This window comes from Marmota marmota, unplaced genomic scaffold (genome assembly GCF_001458135.2).
Source record: "Marmota marmota marmota unplaced genomic scaffold, marMar, whole genome shotgun sequence".
Taxonomy (NCBI): domain Eukaryota; kingdom Metazoa; phylum Chordata; class Mammalia; order Rodentia; family Sciuridae; genus Marmota; species Marmota marmota.
Genome location: NW_026000224.1, coordinates 3,212,316 through 3,228,186, shown reverse-complemented (window position 1 = coordinate 3,228,186; position 15,871 = coordinate 3,212,316). Strand labels below are relative to the sequence as shown.

General features: G+C 47.7%; 1 protein-coding gene across 2 annotated transcripts in view; it reads right to left on the bottom strand.

Moving 5' to 3' along the window:
• The window catches only part of Csmd1 (CUB and Sushi multiple domains 1), a 1,636,907-nt gene that overhangs the window by 209,187 nt on the left and 1,411,849 nt on the right, over positions 1–15,871 (bottom strand). For both annotated transcript variants that reach the window (XM_048792812.1, XM_048792813.1), the window contains exons 27-29: positions 10,166–10,357; positions 7,371–7,509; positions 4,302–4,489 (exon numbers count right to left, since the gene is read on the bottom strand). In XM_048792812.1, the coding sequence (XP_048648769.1) occupies positions 4,302–4,489; positions 7,371–7,509; positions 10,166–10,357 (519 nt within the window). The remainder of the gene's footprint in view (positions 1–4,301; positions 4,490–7,370; positions 7,510–10,165; positions 10,358–15,871) is intronic.

Genomic DNA, 15,871 nt, shown 5'->3' with positions numbered 1-15,871 from the left:
CCAACATGTAATCACCCCACACATGTAGAAAGAGATGGGAAAACTGGGTTTCCCAAAAGGAAAATGGCATCATTCACGGAGTCAAGAGCACTTTCTGCTCATGATGATGGAGATGTTGAACCCAAGCCCAGAAGGATGTCTTGATTCCTCTGTTGCTCTCTGCACTGTTTTTCCTGTCATAGCAGGAAAAATACATTTCCTGACTGGTGACGGTCAAACGTGGTGGCCTGCAATCACCACCCACGGCTTCATATTAACTGTGGAAACTGCTGAGCCTTCTTGAGGTCCGTTATCACCTGTTGACTGGGTGGTTAAATGCCCCCATGGTCCTCTTCACCACACCTCGGCGAGGTGAGGGCTGCGGGGATCTGAAGTTCACAAAGCCAGGTTAACTCCCACAAAGCACCCTGCAGAGACCTGTCCAATTGGAGCCTCTTAGTGAGACATTTGGTTTTGACTGCACTTAGTGGCACCACCAGGGAAGGGCAAGGGGACAGGGCAGTGGAAGACAGGGAATGTAGGAAAGGGCACCCGGGGCATGCGTGCCCTCAACGCCGGAGATAGGCTAAGGCGGAAATGCCATGGAGAGACCCGCTTACAGGGACGCTCAATAGGCACCGACAATCGCAGCCACTCATGGGCATTGCCAAATGTCCACCCCAAACAGCTCTTTCTTCTCAGTCCTTGGCTCTGCAGGCCACTTCAGTATCTTCTAGTTGTCACAAGATTTTAAACTATCTATTTCAACAGACCATCCAAGATGTCACTAAATCAACATATATGTGTCCTATGTGATTTCAGCATTTGAACAGCTTTTGTCAGTGTACAAAGGTACGTTCTTCATGCCCTTGTCAAGTTCCCAGTAAGTCTAGCAGCCCAGGGAGTGCAGCCTGACTGGCCTTTCAGTGCCAAGATAGAAGTCACACTTCACTTTCTAGCTTCAAGTCATGAAAATCTCTGGGGCAGAGACAGAGAGAGGATGTATGTGGGAATAATGAGATTATTATCAGGTTAGGCTCTAGGGTAACTTCAAAGTAGACAGATTGAGTGTTTTAGCTCTTTTCCTTTTGGTTTGTCAATCTTATTCTCTGTAAAAATCCATGAACAGCAATCCCTTTATTCATTAAAGAAAATCAAACAAATGTAATCATCTCTGGGAAAAGTAAAGGAAGAGTGAGTCTTTTTTATTTTTTAACCAGGATCAATATTGATTTGCTTCTGTTATTTCCTCTTATTGATGGTCTATCACTCTCCACTGTTCCTGGCAATTCCACAGGTGGGTCTTGGACCAAATCCACACTGCAACCTGTCGCAGGTGTGCACAGAGCAGTAGTAACGTAGCTTGGGAGGCCATCCAGCACACCTCCTAGGAGTGGACATTGTGCAGTGGAGGAGAACAGAAAACAACATTCCCACACCTTGAAAAGCCCTGCAGGAAGCCAAAGGGGGCTGCCTCGCTGGGTTCATTCAGTATCCGTAGTTGTATTTTAACAGTTTAAATCTCAACATAGGCCAAATAGAGATTTCACTGCAATGGTTCACTCAATCTCTTATTTGCATCTTTTAAACATGCTAAATATTCCGTCTATTGCAGTGATCTCTGACATGTAACAACGTGTAGCTTATTTGCATATTTGGGTCCATGATGCAGACACAGTGGTGAAGAATCTCCACGGGCTTCACTGTAAGGGCTCTGGCCATGGAAATGTTCAGCGTTCCTCTGTGAGCAAACTCCCGGGGTGCATTGCAGGGCAGGCACTCTGTTTTCCACACTTGGAATATTCTGCAGTTTCCCCCAGGAACTATCAAGATAACTAATACATGTGTAATACCTAGCTGCTATAGCAATGCCCTGCATGAGGAGGCTCTGTGCTAGAGTCTTATTAACCTCGACCTTGATCTAGCCACTTAGCTCCTGGGAATAATGGAACTCTCTGGTTAGACAACCACAATGTGTCACCAAGCAGTGCTGAGCCTGAACCTGTCCATGTAACAGTAACTTCTTGAGAGCTACACAGCCTCCCAACATTGCACATTGCAACTGTAGTATGTAACTGAGGAATAAGCTGCCTAATGTTGCTAATTCTGTAACCTGCCTGGTGACACCACGAACCATAATGCACTACTAATGCCAGTGACCTAAGGTGACCTGCTGATATAAATAAGACTGGCATCTTGGACAAGGGGCTTGCTGCCTTTCTGCCACTTTGCCTCTGCACCTGGCTCCTGTCTCCATTTTTACACCTGTTTTGTTGTTAGTCTCTTGCCAAGCACAGAGTGGTACGTGGGGACAAGGGCTCTCTGAATGCTTCCTTGAAACCTATTTGTACATTTCAATGGCAGCTGACATGTTCATGACTCTTAGTAGCAGCCTTAAATGCCATGAAAAACATAGAACCTTTAAGAAATTAAGGGAGGAAAAAATACAACTCTACGCAGGTAAAAGCCATTCCCGTCCCTGTTGTTTGATGGGTTACCCAACAAAAGGTGCTGAGCATCTAGTGATTACAAGTATTAATCTTGGTTACATTTTTTTTCTCCTTTAAAAGAGTGAAAACTGTTCAGTGCCTGTCCATCAGTATGTATCCACAGCCTTTTCATCCATTTGATCATATTTTGCTGTAAATCTCTTGTAGCTTGGCTGGCTGTTTGGTGAAGCTTCACTTACACAGCTTGCCACTTTGTGCCTGTGAGTTCGAGATCTGATGGTGGCTTTTTTTCAAATGAGTGGCATCTCATCTTTTGGTTCCTTTTACCTAGCTGTCAGTTCACGACGCTCGGTGATAAATCACTGGCCCTCTCGCTTACCACATGCCACGTTTCCTAATTGGATGACTTCATAACATGAGTGTCCTGCTGCTGTCCTTGTCTGCTCTGCTTAGGAACACTTGTGCATCTTCCTGTTCTGGGGGCCAAGTGGATGGAGCATGCCAGGTCCCTCTAGTGACCCTGAGTGCCGCTGCCCTGTGCCCTGGGTCCCGCCTGCCTTCAGATGGCAGTAACGCTCTTGGCTGGTGAGGTAGCACTGGCATTGCTTTCCCAGGATTTTTTTTTCTTGGACTCTATACAAGAACTTTTTAAACACTAAGAGCTACAGCCCTCTCTCAGGTGGCTGAGCTGCTTACCCAAGAACCCCTCAGAAGGTTGCGTGTATGTTACTCATGGGCCATTTCCCCATTCAGCCCTCGACGGACTTCCCTAGGAATGCCCGGGAGAAGAGCAGGCGTCTGAGCAGGCAGGGAGCAACATGCGTTCTGCATTCGGATGCAGGTTTGTCTTGCTCCTTGGTTTTGCTTTGTTTTGGGCTACAGTAGAACAGACACACCTGGTGAGGTGCGTTTTAGAGAATTCCTGTTAACACGAGAACTTTCTGACGGTGTGGTGAATGAGTGGTGTCACAGTAGTTCATAAAAGTGACAATTTCTATTTGAAAGGCACAGGCCCTCCTCTGATGCTGAATCCTGTAATTTTTTATTGTACATTTTAATGAAGACTTATAATATTTTTATGTTTTTGGGAAAATAGATTAATTTTCTATTTAAAATCATGAAAAAAAAAATAAACCCATTAAAGAAGTAACAGAATTGAAATGTATCCTGTTTTCCTTTATAATTCCACCTATGAATGGAATTCAAGAAGTTTTAATAAATATTTCTATTAAATTTTTGATAAAGCAGTGTGATAAACTAATATTTTAGCAAATTGTCTTCTCTAATTCTTTGTGTCATACCTCACATTTTCTTTGTTTACATGAGAAATAGATTGGAAAAAATAATATTCTTTTCATGTGTTCAAAGGTAAAATGCTCAGTGCAGGTGGATGTCAATGGCAGGGCATGGTGGACCGAAAGTGGGCCCCTGACCCCACAGCCAGAGCACGGTACCCTGCCCAGGGCCAGGGCTCCTCACAAAACCAGAACCCCCAGGCAAGACCAGGGCAGGCAGCAGCTGGTCACAGTGAAAGGAGCTGAGATGAAACTGTGATAGTATGGCGTAGTAAAATTGAGTCATCCTCAAGAAACACATCAGAAGATATCTGCTGATAAAATCATCAAATTACTGAAGATGTAAACCATCATTTATTTTTAAACAGCTGTGAACTTGGAAAATATTTTCCCATCTTGGTTTCTCTCAGCCCAGGCAGAAATGTGTCTCTGGAATTTTGTCTCCACTAGAGAGAGAACAGAGGAGGGACACGTTGACAGCACAGGCTAGACAGATATGAAGACGTCGTGAGGAAAGTGCACAACTAAACCAAGTCAGACGCAGGCCAGCGCCCCTCCAGTTCAGCCCACCTCGTACCTTTGAATTCAATGGCAAACCCGGACAAGCCCACAGAAGCATCGCTCCGAAATGCCAGGAAAAGGCTGTTCCCACTGCTCTCGATCCTGTCCGGGGCTTGAGAGCCCTGGAAGCTTCCAATGAGAGGACTGTTGGAGTCCTCACCTTCGTAGACATGCAGGAAGTCATAGCTGGGCTCCATGTTGAAACTGAAAGGACAGAACCCGGTTACACTTGGTCCCCAGACAAGGACACCCTGTCTTTCAGGAGACGACCAGTCAACTTTGTTTGCTTTTGTATAATAATTTTAATAATTAGGGAAATCAAAAAGTAACATGTAATAATGAGCAAAAATGTAAAATGGCATTTCCAATGGCAGTGAATACTCTTTGTACTTTGCACAATTTTGAAGATGGCTAAGAGAAACGCATCATAGTAACCTTGGTGTGACACCCTTGCCCATGTCCTGAATTGGCTCATGAGATGTGATTTGAAAGAAGTAGCCTCAGAGGAGTGAATTCCTACTAATATTTGGTTTTTATGTGATATATCTTTGGCATTACTATATACTTTTATAGTTTTAAAACTGCTTTTTGTTTAATTTTAAAAAATGTAATCGTCTCTCTTTCCTTAGACAAATGGGCCAATCTTGACAGTCGCACCAGGGAAGAGTGTGAACATTCAGGTATCGAGTGTCAACGCCCGACTAGTCCAGCTCTGGCTCTCCCTCCCTTCCTGCCTCCCAGACCCTGCTCTCGGTTTTGACTCTCCCCTTCTCCAAAGCCGACATACAGCCTGTCCCCACAGACTGACATAGGGAGTGGGCTTCCACTGAAGCGTCCGGGGCAGGCTGCTGTGGGGTGAGCCTGGCACAGGCTGGGAGCCTGGGCCTTGGGCACTCTCCAATGGGAGTCTGAGGCTGGCCAGGTGTTACGAGCTGGTTGGACTCAATCAGCCAACCAGGAGGAGCCACTGGGGGTGGGTCATCACGCAGGCCAGCCGGCCCTTCTCCTCTCCTCTCACATCCAGGACTTAATCCAACCACTATCCTGTCACAGGAATTTCTGGTATGTGAGACAGAGACGCCAGGGTTTCTCTGGGGTCACATCACAGGGCTCCTTTTGTCTGCAGAGTCAAGGAAAGAGCCAGGACAGGAAGTCCCTCCCACGCCATGGGCTTCTTCCTGAAGCATAGAGGTCTGGGAACAGCAGGGCTCTGCTCTGCCCTGCATCTCACCACCCCTGCAGGTCTGGGCTGCACTTCACTCCTGCCAGTGGGAGGCCCTGAACACAGTGTCTGCAGCAAGCTGTACCTGCTTTCTTTGTCTGTTTATCTGCAAATTCAGTGAAGTCAGAAATGAAGGAGTGAACCATCAGAGTTGCTAAATTAAGGAGGCTCATGGGAATTGTATAGACCAAGGAGAATTTTATTGGGATAATGATTTTTTTCAGAGTATTTTGCAAGGATGTTATTAGAATCTGGCCATGTTCCATCCCCAATGTTTGGCAAAGCCAATTATTATTATAGATTATTTGTTGTGCACTGAAAATACAATCAGACACACAACTCAGGAAGCAAATTTCATCTGGTATCTCATTTTAGACAAGGTGTAGTTCATGCAGAGAAGTCTAGAGTTGAAAATTCAATTAATTACAGTTTCCTTGAAGATCTTATTTCTACCTGTGACAGTTGAACATACCTATAAGGCCTGTGAGTACTTTCAAGTCTGAGCAAGCCTGGGGCAGCCTTCTGTTGGGCCCTTAAACATCTCTGATCCTACCCAGGATCTGGCTTTCACCTCCCTACCCCACAGGTACAGCCATTAGGGTCCACCCCAGCCCACACAAACGTTCAGATGGGAAAAGTTGCAGGATCAGGTAACGATCTCTAGGAAGAGTTGGAAGAGATGCCGGGGCCTTCTGCAGAAGACTTGCTACAGAGACCTCTGCAACACTGAAAAACTTGGCTGATACAACTGCCTCATGAGTCCTCCCATGAGGTGCACTTTGGGAACTTGGTCAATCGGTCAGCCATGGAAGATGGCAGATTCCTGAACGAGGCTCCCTCTCTCCCAGCTGGCCTTGGATTCTACTGTACTCTTAATCTCCTGGCACTGGACCTGGTTTCCGTGAGGGCATAATAGGATTCAGCATTTTAAAAAACATATACCCAATGACATGGCCAGCAAATGGTCACTGGATCTGTGTGTTTAGTTGAGTGTCATAAAAGTCTTCTTCATCTGGAAAATTTGTAGTAGTTTTAGAAAATTCCTGAAATGATGGCTTATCAACTGCTTGAGATTCAGAATCACAGAGAGAGAGTGGAGGAAGGAAAGCACAGCGAGGCCTGAATGTTGATGCACAGAGCCTAAAAAGAAAGCTTGCTCCCAGGCAGATGGAGACAGAGGATTAGACCGCTGGGCCCTGGACCTCTGAGCGGCCAGCGGGACAGTCCACTGCAGCGGTTACCTAGAAAAGCATCACATTCATCCAATTCCAAGACCAAAGTGGAACACTGGAGGAGACCTTGGGAGTCAATAAAACTGAACCGTGGAGTACTGTGTATATGAGATAGCATATTGTGGAACCTATAAAATATTAATAGTGCTTGAACTTTTATCATCTAGTACAGCAGGAAGGACCTATTTTTCAGACCAATACCTAACAATTCAAACCCCCAGCAACCAAGTTTGGGGAGCTTCCCTTTTCAAAGCTCATCCACTCCTAACCCTCTGCGTGACAGCAGTGTGCTGCCTTTGGGATCATCAGCCACAGAAAGTGTACACTAGAGAAGTGGGAGGCTCTGGCTAGAATTATCCCAGAGCACCTGCCCTAGTCGATTCTTTCTGAATGTCCTGTGAGTGCAGGCCTCAGGGTGGAATGGTCACGCAGCCGATGAGCCGCAGTTAGAGGCGCGCCTGGCCCACGGAGTGCCACCCAGCAGAGCCAGCCTTTGCAGCCCGTCACCCTGCACGTGCGGACAAAACCAAGGCAGCCCAGGTGCAGAGGTGGACACTCTGAAGGGTCAGGGAGGTAACTCGGGCGTGGTGTTTGAAAGCCCACTGAGCAGAGGCGCTCTGCTGAGCCGTACCTTTTGAATATCAAGGCGATGACGAAGTCCGGGTTTACCTTCACTCGCCAGTCACACTCCTTCCCGGGAGGGTACGGCTGAGGGTAGTTAGGGGACAGGATGACTCCTGCAGGGCCCGTCAGGTTGCCGCCACATGCCGCTGGCAGAACAGAAGTCACAGAGAGCGAGTTAGGGTCAGAAGAGAGCTGGCAGAGTGCAGGGGACCGCTCAGGCCCTCTGACAAAGCCTCACAGGCTCATTCCCACCCATCCCCGACATTTCAGAGCCAGAGGTATGTTTTTCATGTTAATAAATTCTACGTAATGCCCCATCTCATATTTAGGGAGAATTTTAGAACTTCTGGCAATTACAAGTTTCTTCCTATAATTTTGGATTGGACCAACTACTTGATCCCCATGTCACCAACATTTACGTGCACGACCCTTAGGGACACATACCCACAATGTCACCTAGGACATATAATGAACAGGAGCAGAACACTGACTCCTAAAAATATTTCATCATAGTGCTTAGAATATCACTATTAAAAGGAACACTTCGTGGATAATGATAGAGTGAGCTCCTTTTTCAGTCTTTAGTTGTGAGGTGGACGTGTTCACCTTCATGTTAGTAAAGCACTCATGACATAAACTCACTGTGGTTGGAAGGAAGGCCACTTTTTGTTGTTGAATCCGAAATGTTTAGGATCATTTCATGCACTAGAAGACACTTCTGTTAAGCCTGCTGTTACATGACGATGTTAAAACACCTCAGTTTGTTTGCTAGCACACAGTGTGGACACCTCCGTGAGCATGTGGGTTAGGGGTTTTCCTGTCAAACCCAGTGACTTCCCACCAAGTTGTCCTAGGACACCACTCCAGCTAGACCACAGCATCCCGGAACCACCGGGGGGCTTTTTAATACCCTTGAACATACATAAGTTTAGGAAAAAAATTAACTAGAAAAGAAAATGCCCTCTGGTGATTGTTTTCAGAAAGAAAGAAAGAAAGAAAAGAAGACTTTGTGGGTCTTCAATTACTTAATATTCCTGAAGACAGTGTTTCAAGAGAAGAAACCCAACTAAATCCAGTATGTTTTGTTGCAAACTCAATCTGATCAAAACAAATTGGTTCACAGGGTGCAGGCTGCCAGGAGAGGTCATGCCTCTGCCCCAGACTAGTGAAAATGCACAAGAGTCTCATGCTGAAAGCAAAACCTTCAACTTCAGAAGAGCCATGCAGGACTCTGTCATCTAAAAGCACTTTAAGTGGGTCACTAGGTACATAAGGAAATTGTGAAATCGATTCGCCATGTCTGTTAGCTCTCTGCTACATGCTATCTAGATGTGTGTCTGCAGATCCAGCTACTGACATCATAGGAGAGGGGTCAATTGCCTGCAGGTGGTTTCCGCCCCCCTTGCAATGGATGGTCAAGACAGGAAGTATGGTGTGAGCTTTTGGCTGAGGTATACACTATTTAGTTGCTGCTCAAAATTAGGTAATGAAGACATGAATCAAGAGAAAAACTATAGTTGGGAAGATAGTCAAACTTCACGATTTCATTTTTAAGTCAATGTGAAATGATACATTTCCTTTAAGAGATTAACTCATAGAGGTATTGCTTTTTAATATTTTCTTCCTTGAGCTTAAAAACCCATAATCGGAAGGAAAAATTCCTTTCCTAATTTAAAAATAGGTCAAAGACTTTTAAAGGATGGTTTCATTGATGGGTAATTACTCCACTTGAAAAAAACCAAAGGATCTTGCAAGGCTCCTGAGCCTCCGCCTGAGCTGGAACAGGGCTGGGCTCACAGGAGTCAGAGGATGTCCCTGGGCACAAGCCAGGGGCTGAGGGTCTAAGCAGAGGCTCTCACGTCTCCTGGGCCCACAGAGCACCATGGCCAGCACTGTGCCCAGCTCCACGGGGACAGAGGGGCTGGGCTGCTGTGCACTCCCTCGAGAGCACTCGAGCAGAGTGGCCTTCAGTGGTAAGCACACGGCTTCCCCCTCACCGCCTCCCTCACGGGGCAGTTCCGTTTCACATTTTCAAGCAGATTATAATGAAGCACCAACTAAACAGTGACAGTTCATTAAGATAAGAAAGACTACTCGAGTTTCTTTTTAGAAATTAAGATAAAATGCTCTAAATAGTATTTCATGTTAAAATATTTCATCGAATGAATAGACAGTCTATGTGCAATTGTATTTTATATAAGAACATATATTTCCCTAAAATGGCATTTTTGATAGAGATCTAGGAAGGTCATAGTCTACAGAACCATTTGTTATTCTTTTAGTAAGGTGAAACAATACAATTTTAATGGATATTAAAAATAAGTTTCTTTTTCATTTTCACAAAAGCAGTATAATTTCTAGTTTTCAGTATTCTACTGAAAATGTACTGACATTCTAAAAAAAAAACATCTAAAAAGAGAAAGCCCTTCTTAGTGAGTAGGTTTTGCTTAAGGGCATGTGTCTCCATTAGGAAAGGAAACAGTGAGGGCAGGTTACAAATTTTGAATCAACAGGAATTTTAAATTACAGTGGTTTGATTGGACATATATTTAAACAAGAATTATTATGGACATGAAATGTTAGATAAAGTCAATTACTATATATTGAGTAAATCATTTCCTTTATTTTACATAGTAAAATAAAGGCTCACAATAAAATTTCAGCATGGCCTCAGAGAGCCCAAGGACATTTAAGAAACTCTTGAAAAGTCTTTCTGAAGACATACTCCATGGTTAGAGCAATGCTGATGTCAGCATGCATGCATTTCCAAACATGAATTTCTTATTTTCTGCTGCCCGATACCTATGCACGTAGGCGGGTCTGGTTGCCAGAAGAAGCGGTTGTTGAGCTGCACACAGGTGATTTTATCTTGTCCTTGAAGCTGATACCCAGGGTCACACTGGTATGTGATAGTGTCTCCAGGCTCCCGGCTGTCCCCGTACCGGGTCCCATTCTGCGGCATCCCTGGGTCATTGCAGGTGGATGCCACGGATGCTGCAAAGAACAGACAAGACCAGGTGAAGAGCCGAGGCTCGGCAGCTCCCTGCAGGCACGGCCTCGTGAGTGGAGCACGCTCCGTGCACAGTCAGCCTGGTGATGGTGTCGCCTTGAACGAATCCTAGCAAAATCGTACTGAAAGTGCAGCCACTAGGGAATGCGTCAAGGTGTCGCATTTTACTGAGAACACACACATATATTCCTGCCTGATTTGCTCTTTCAAAATATTGTAATAAAAAGCATGATTCAAATAAAGATCACCAATCCCAAGGAACCTCAAGTAAAATAAAATAGGGAGAATTTTCTTAGAGTCTAAGCCTTCAAGGTGACCGACGACCCTCAACTCAATGGGAACCCTCTGCTGACTCTGGGATGGGAGGGGGTCAGAGGGGATGACTGGTCAGTATTACCCAGAATGCCGTGGGTCCCACAGATGCTTGGGGGGTTGTTATTGATAACCCCTTTCACTCTGAAGAGTTCCAACTTGGCCACCCCAATCCTAATGAAAGATATGAAAATGATATCCATCCCTTTGGTGTCCAAAAAAAAAAAAAAAAAAGCATTAGAATTTCAAGTCCTTTGTGCAGAAGCCGGTGTCACAAAATAGTCTGGCAGAGAGTCTATGGGACCTCTGGAGCCTGGTGAGCCGAGGCTCTGATGTCGCTGCGACCCTTTCACTACCCCCAATCCCTGCTTCTGAAATCCCCCACACGGAGAGTTCAAACCCAGGATGCAGCCAGCCCAGGTCAGACCCCAGCACAAACCCAAGGCCAGTGCAGGGCCCTCTCCACTCCAGTCTCTGGATGCCACGTGTTAATGCCGAGCTGGATTAGGAGGGCACACCTGAAGGTCCAGCCATGCACACCTTTCCAAGTTTGCCTATTCTACCAGAACAGGTCTTGCTGGCCCTGCAGTGCTCAAGAGACTACGAGGGACAGTCTTCCTTCTCTTCCAGGCACACCAACCCCACGTGTGTACCCACCCATCTCTCCACACACCTGGTGATTTAAAGCCATGAGAAGGCTTTGCTCTCAGTTTTGTAAATTCTGGAAATTTTACATACATATGCACACACACATACACATACACATGCATATGTATATATTTATCTTATATACTTACCTTTATATTCACATACACGTATAAATAAAATCCACTTAGATATAAAGATAAAGAAGACCTGCTCTTTACTCTTGAGAAATGTCTAGCCAAATGTGAGACAGAAAAGTAGGGACCATGCAGATAAAGGATCAAAGACCCAACAGCAAGTGTCACGCTAAGGGCTTCAAGGATCTCTGGTTGGTCAGAGCTGCTTCAAATCCCAGCACCCCTCATTAGGTCTTAATTAGCACTTAATGATCACTTAGGCTCACTGATCTTTGGCTAAGCACTCAGTAAAGGAGAGACTAATATCTAGGTGATTAGCTCAGCCAAGGAGAGGAAGTGCAGAGCGTGCTAACTGGGCCCCTCCTCCTCTCCAACTAATTGAGGGCAGAGGCTGTCTTAACGACTCCATCTTTTCCTCTAATTGGTTGGTACTGAACTTTCACATGTCTGCATACGTGTGCCCACAACACAGCAAGAAGGAAAGTGAACGCCGGTCGCCCACTGCAGAGCTGGAACACCGTCCGCACACCAGTGTGACCCACGTACCCCTTCCCAGCTCACCTCCCCCTCCAGGCAGCCACCACCCTGAGATCCAGGTTGCCAGCCGCTGGCTTTTCCGGAGAGCTGCCGTCAATGTGTGCAGCTTTGTGGGCGTACCTCTGCGTCTGCCCTGGGGAGCCGTCCACGTTCCGCTGGGGCGTCCTCTCCTTCTTGCTGGGGTGTTTCTGGGAGCCCCGCAGAGGTGCCGTGCTCTGGTTCATCTGTGGTCATTGCTGGGCAGTGCCCACTGTGAGAGTGCACCTCAGGTCCCCCCTCTTGGTGGCCTTGGGCCGATTTCTTTGGCCTTCCATGGACTGCTGCTGTGGAGACCTCACCATGTGCCCTTGTGTGCCCTTGTGCCACGTGACCTCTGCTCCTGCCTCCAGATTCTCACTTCCCAGGAGCCTGGCGTTGGGTCCCTGTTGGGCCTGGCCTGGACTCTTGTCCTGGGAGGGCAGTTAGCCTCATTCTCACCACCAGCTCCGTCCATCTCCCTTCACCCCCTTCTTTCCTACCTTTTTGCCTGTTTTGTGCTGATCAGTTTTTATGTTCTCCAGTCTTCATTTTAACATTTCCTTAGAAATTTCAACGTGTGCTGAGTTACAATATCCCTGCTTTCCCCTCCCAAATCCTAGGACCCTTTGGTTTTTATCATTCCCCCCTTACTGACATGCTGTCAAGTACTTTAGCTCTTCTTTGAAACCTTAGATCTGGCCATTGTCTGCTTGGGTCTATAAATGCTGTGGATTAAAAGCAGCATGATCATCATCATCATTTATGTTTCTGTGTACATTTACCCACTAACTTACTGTGTCTTCCTGTCGCTCACCCTAGACTTTCACCTGGCTGGATTTTCCCTCCTCCTAAACACCTTTCTTCCTTACCTCTAATAGGAACGTGGCAGTTGGGATTATTTTCGACTCTGTTTGGCTATCCATGGGCCCAGGCTTCTCCTGGGTGGTCATTCTCGCTGACCTTCTTACCATCTCATTCTGTAACCTCAACCCTCATGCTCACTAAAGTGGTTGGCACTTTTAGAATTGGCACTGCTGCTCCTAGGAACGTGACCTGGATAATCCTGTGTTTGTGTTGAAGGTTTGTTCGTCCAAAAGCGGTTGATTTCATGAGGCGCCTGAAACAATGGGAACCTTTGGGGACCACACAGATGGTCAGAATCCCCCATACACTATGAACTGCTGTGGTAATGAATGGCCACCTCTGCGTCTACCCCGTGTCCCCCTCTGCCCCTCTGCCTGGCTTCCCTGTGCTGAGCCCACTTTGGCGTTGGAGGTGTGCGCTAGGCATCCTTTGGATTCCCGGAGGACAAAGGCCTGTCACTGTTTCACGACGGTGTCACTGTAGGACACTCCGGGGAAGCTCCATGTCATGAGGGTCCCCAGGTGTCCTAGGACAAGGCCACTGCCAAGGTGCAGCCTCTGCGTCGCACATCTTCAGGGCTGTGTGGGGAACCCAGTCTCTGCAGGCTCAGCACTGCATTCCACAGAGCTAAAGGAGTGTCTCAGCACTTTCAGGATTCTCCCACTGGAGTCGACGTCCCATTCACGGTAAGGCTGGCAGTGAGGTCAGGGCGATCCTCTCTGATCTACAGGGCACGGGGGCTGACCCCTCATTCTTCTTATCACCTCACTGTTTGCATCAGCATTCGTGTTCTGAGAAGAGGAACTTCACATGGAAACAATGTCTGTGGAGATCAAGAGAAGGACAGTGCTGGAGTTTCTGAGTAGGTTCTGTGACAGGAGGAGTGCAGGTAAGGCTGTGTCAAGGTGAACTGGAGTAGCCTGCTGTCATTCCACTCTTCTCCCAGCATGGCGGAGGCTGAAAGATGACGTAAACCCACACAACAGTCCAGGAGGAGACCGGGACAGCAGCGGGACACAGGGCAGACGTGGAGACAGTGGTAACAGAGCATGTGAGTGAAGAGGTAAGTGCTCCTTAGCTCATGGTGTATAACAAACGGAAACACTGAGCCCAGGTATTAGCTGAAGCTTATGCCAGTTACGCAGAAAGGCAGGTTGTGAAGACGGCTGTAGATGCTCTTTGAGAAGGTGCTTGCATGTGCTTATATACCTTCAAGGATTGCTTGACATTACCAGCAAATCCACCATTCAGGTTTACTCAAATTGAAATGAAATCCAAAATCTTCACACTGTCCTCTTAGAACTACGAATAAAAATAAAAAAAAATGTCCTAGGGTCATCCAGATTGGATTAGAAAAGCAACAAGAAGACTTGAGAGAGGAAAAAAATTAAGCACCGCCTTGGGAAATACACAGGGCTGGGTCTTTGAAATGAACTTCATCACACTTCCCTCCAGTCTGCATTGCGGAGGATGTTCCTGTGAAGGCAGTGACCCTCGTCCACTCCAACCCGGGGCCCAGCTGAAGGCGCCCGTCTGGGCAGAAGAGCTTTTCCACCCTCAGGGTCACGCTGATGTCTTCGATGAAGCAGGTTCCCAGTTCTGCTTGGTGGCTGTACTCTCCCATGTGACACCACGTACCTTCCACTCAGCTCGCGCTTCGAGACCTTTGTGGGGTGCTGGTGACTGAGTCTTCCCAGTTCCTGGTGTAGAAAGGGAATCAGTACCTCCTAGAGCTCAGTCTTACCGACTGCCTCTGGAAGAGGGCAGGGTGCTGTGCGCCAGGTCCCCCAGGCTCTTCTGCAGACCTTCTGCATTCAGGGGACGTCTCCCTGCCTCCAGCCGAGGCCTCTGGAGCCTGTGTTTCGCTCTTGCAGAGCAGCGGGTCTGCCCCTGTTATAGGGCGCAGCAGGGACAGGGTGCAGCCACCGTGGGGCTGGACGCAGGGAGCCACTGCCTCTTTCCAGTTAGAGGAAGTCATGGGTCCCCCATGACCCCATGGATAACGGAGTTGCCATGTACAAAGTCGTGTTTTTTCCCAGTTTATTAAAACAAACTTTGACAATTTAGGCCCCATCCCATCCAACATTCAAAGCCTCCTTGTGGGCTTCCCACGTCATCTAAAATGTACTTTTGACTGGATCCTTAGCTCTCACAAGCCCCCTGCACCCACGGGCTGAGGGTCGCATCTGTGGGGTGATCAGCTTGGATTGGTCTTGAGGCCAACCCTTTGAGGACTCAGTCCCTCGGCCACTCGGGCTCCACCAACCCTGGGGCAGCTGTGTCAGTGGACTGTGTGTCTGTCTTCCTAAGGGACAAACAGCAACAGCCTGCATGGCATGTCCCTGGGATGCACCTGGGTGCCCAAGGCCCGGGCCAGCTCGAGGGAACAGTGAGCGCAGGCCCTGGTCAGAATAAATGGTACAGGTCACTCTGGAGGACTCTGCTTGTGCACACCAGGCTGACACCATCTGTGTGGACCCCAGGGCAGCCACCCTGGGAACGCCGGCCACCCGAGGAGCCAACCAGACCAAGCTAGCTAACAGTGCCGTCGCTTCTACCCACTGACCTCGTGTGGTCACGTGGCACAGTTGAGGATGCCGTGGAGAGGGCTCCTGTCTCTGTCCAGCTGCTGCCACTGGACAAGCACCACTGCTACTTTCTGGAGTGGTCCTGAGGGACAGAGGCACTTCTTTGCCAAGGCTCCACGAGGGGACGAGGTGCCATGGTCAGCCTGGCGCCACTGAACTCAGCTTGGAGCAGCCGCTGACCTCGTGGCCAGCTTTCCCAATGAACTGATGTCTCGCCTGCCCTCCTGGGGTGGGCTCCTGGCCTCTCGGCAACCTACCCCTCGGCCCTGTCACAAGTGGACCGTGAACCCGGGTCCACATTCCTAACTTACAGAACGAACAGCCCTGGTGTGTCTTAGCCACAGCGTCTCTTCACGTAGTCAGCTCCTGAGTGACAGGATTCTCCTTCCAACTCCCA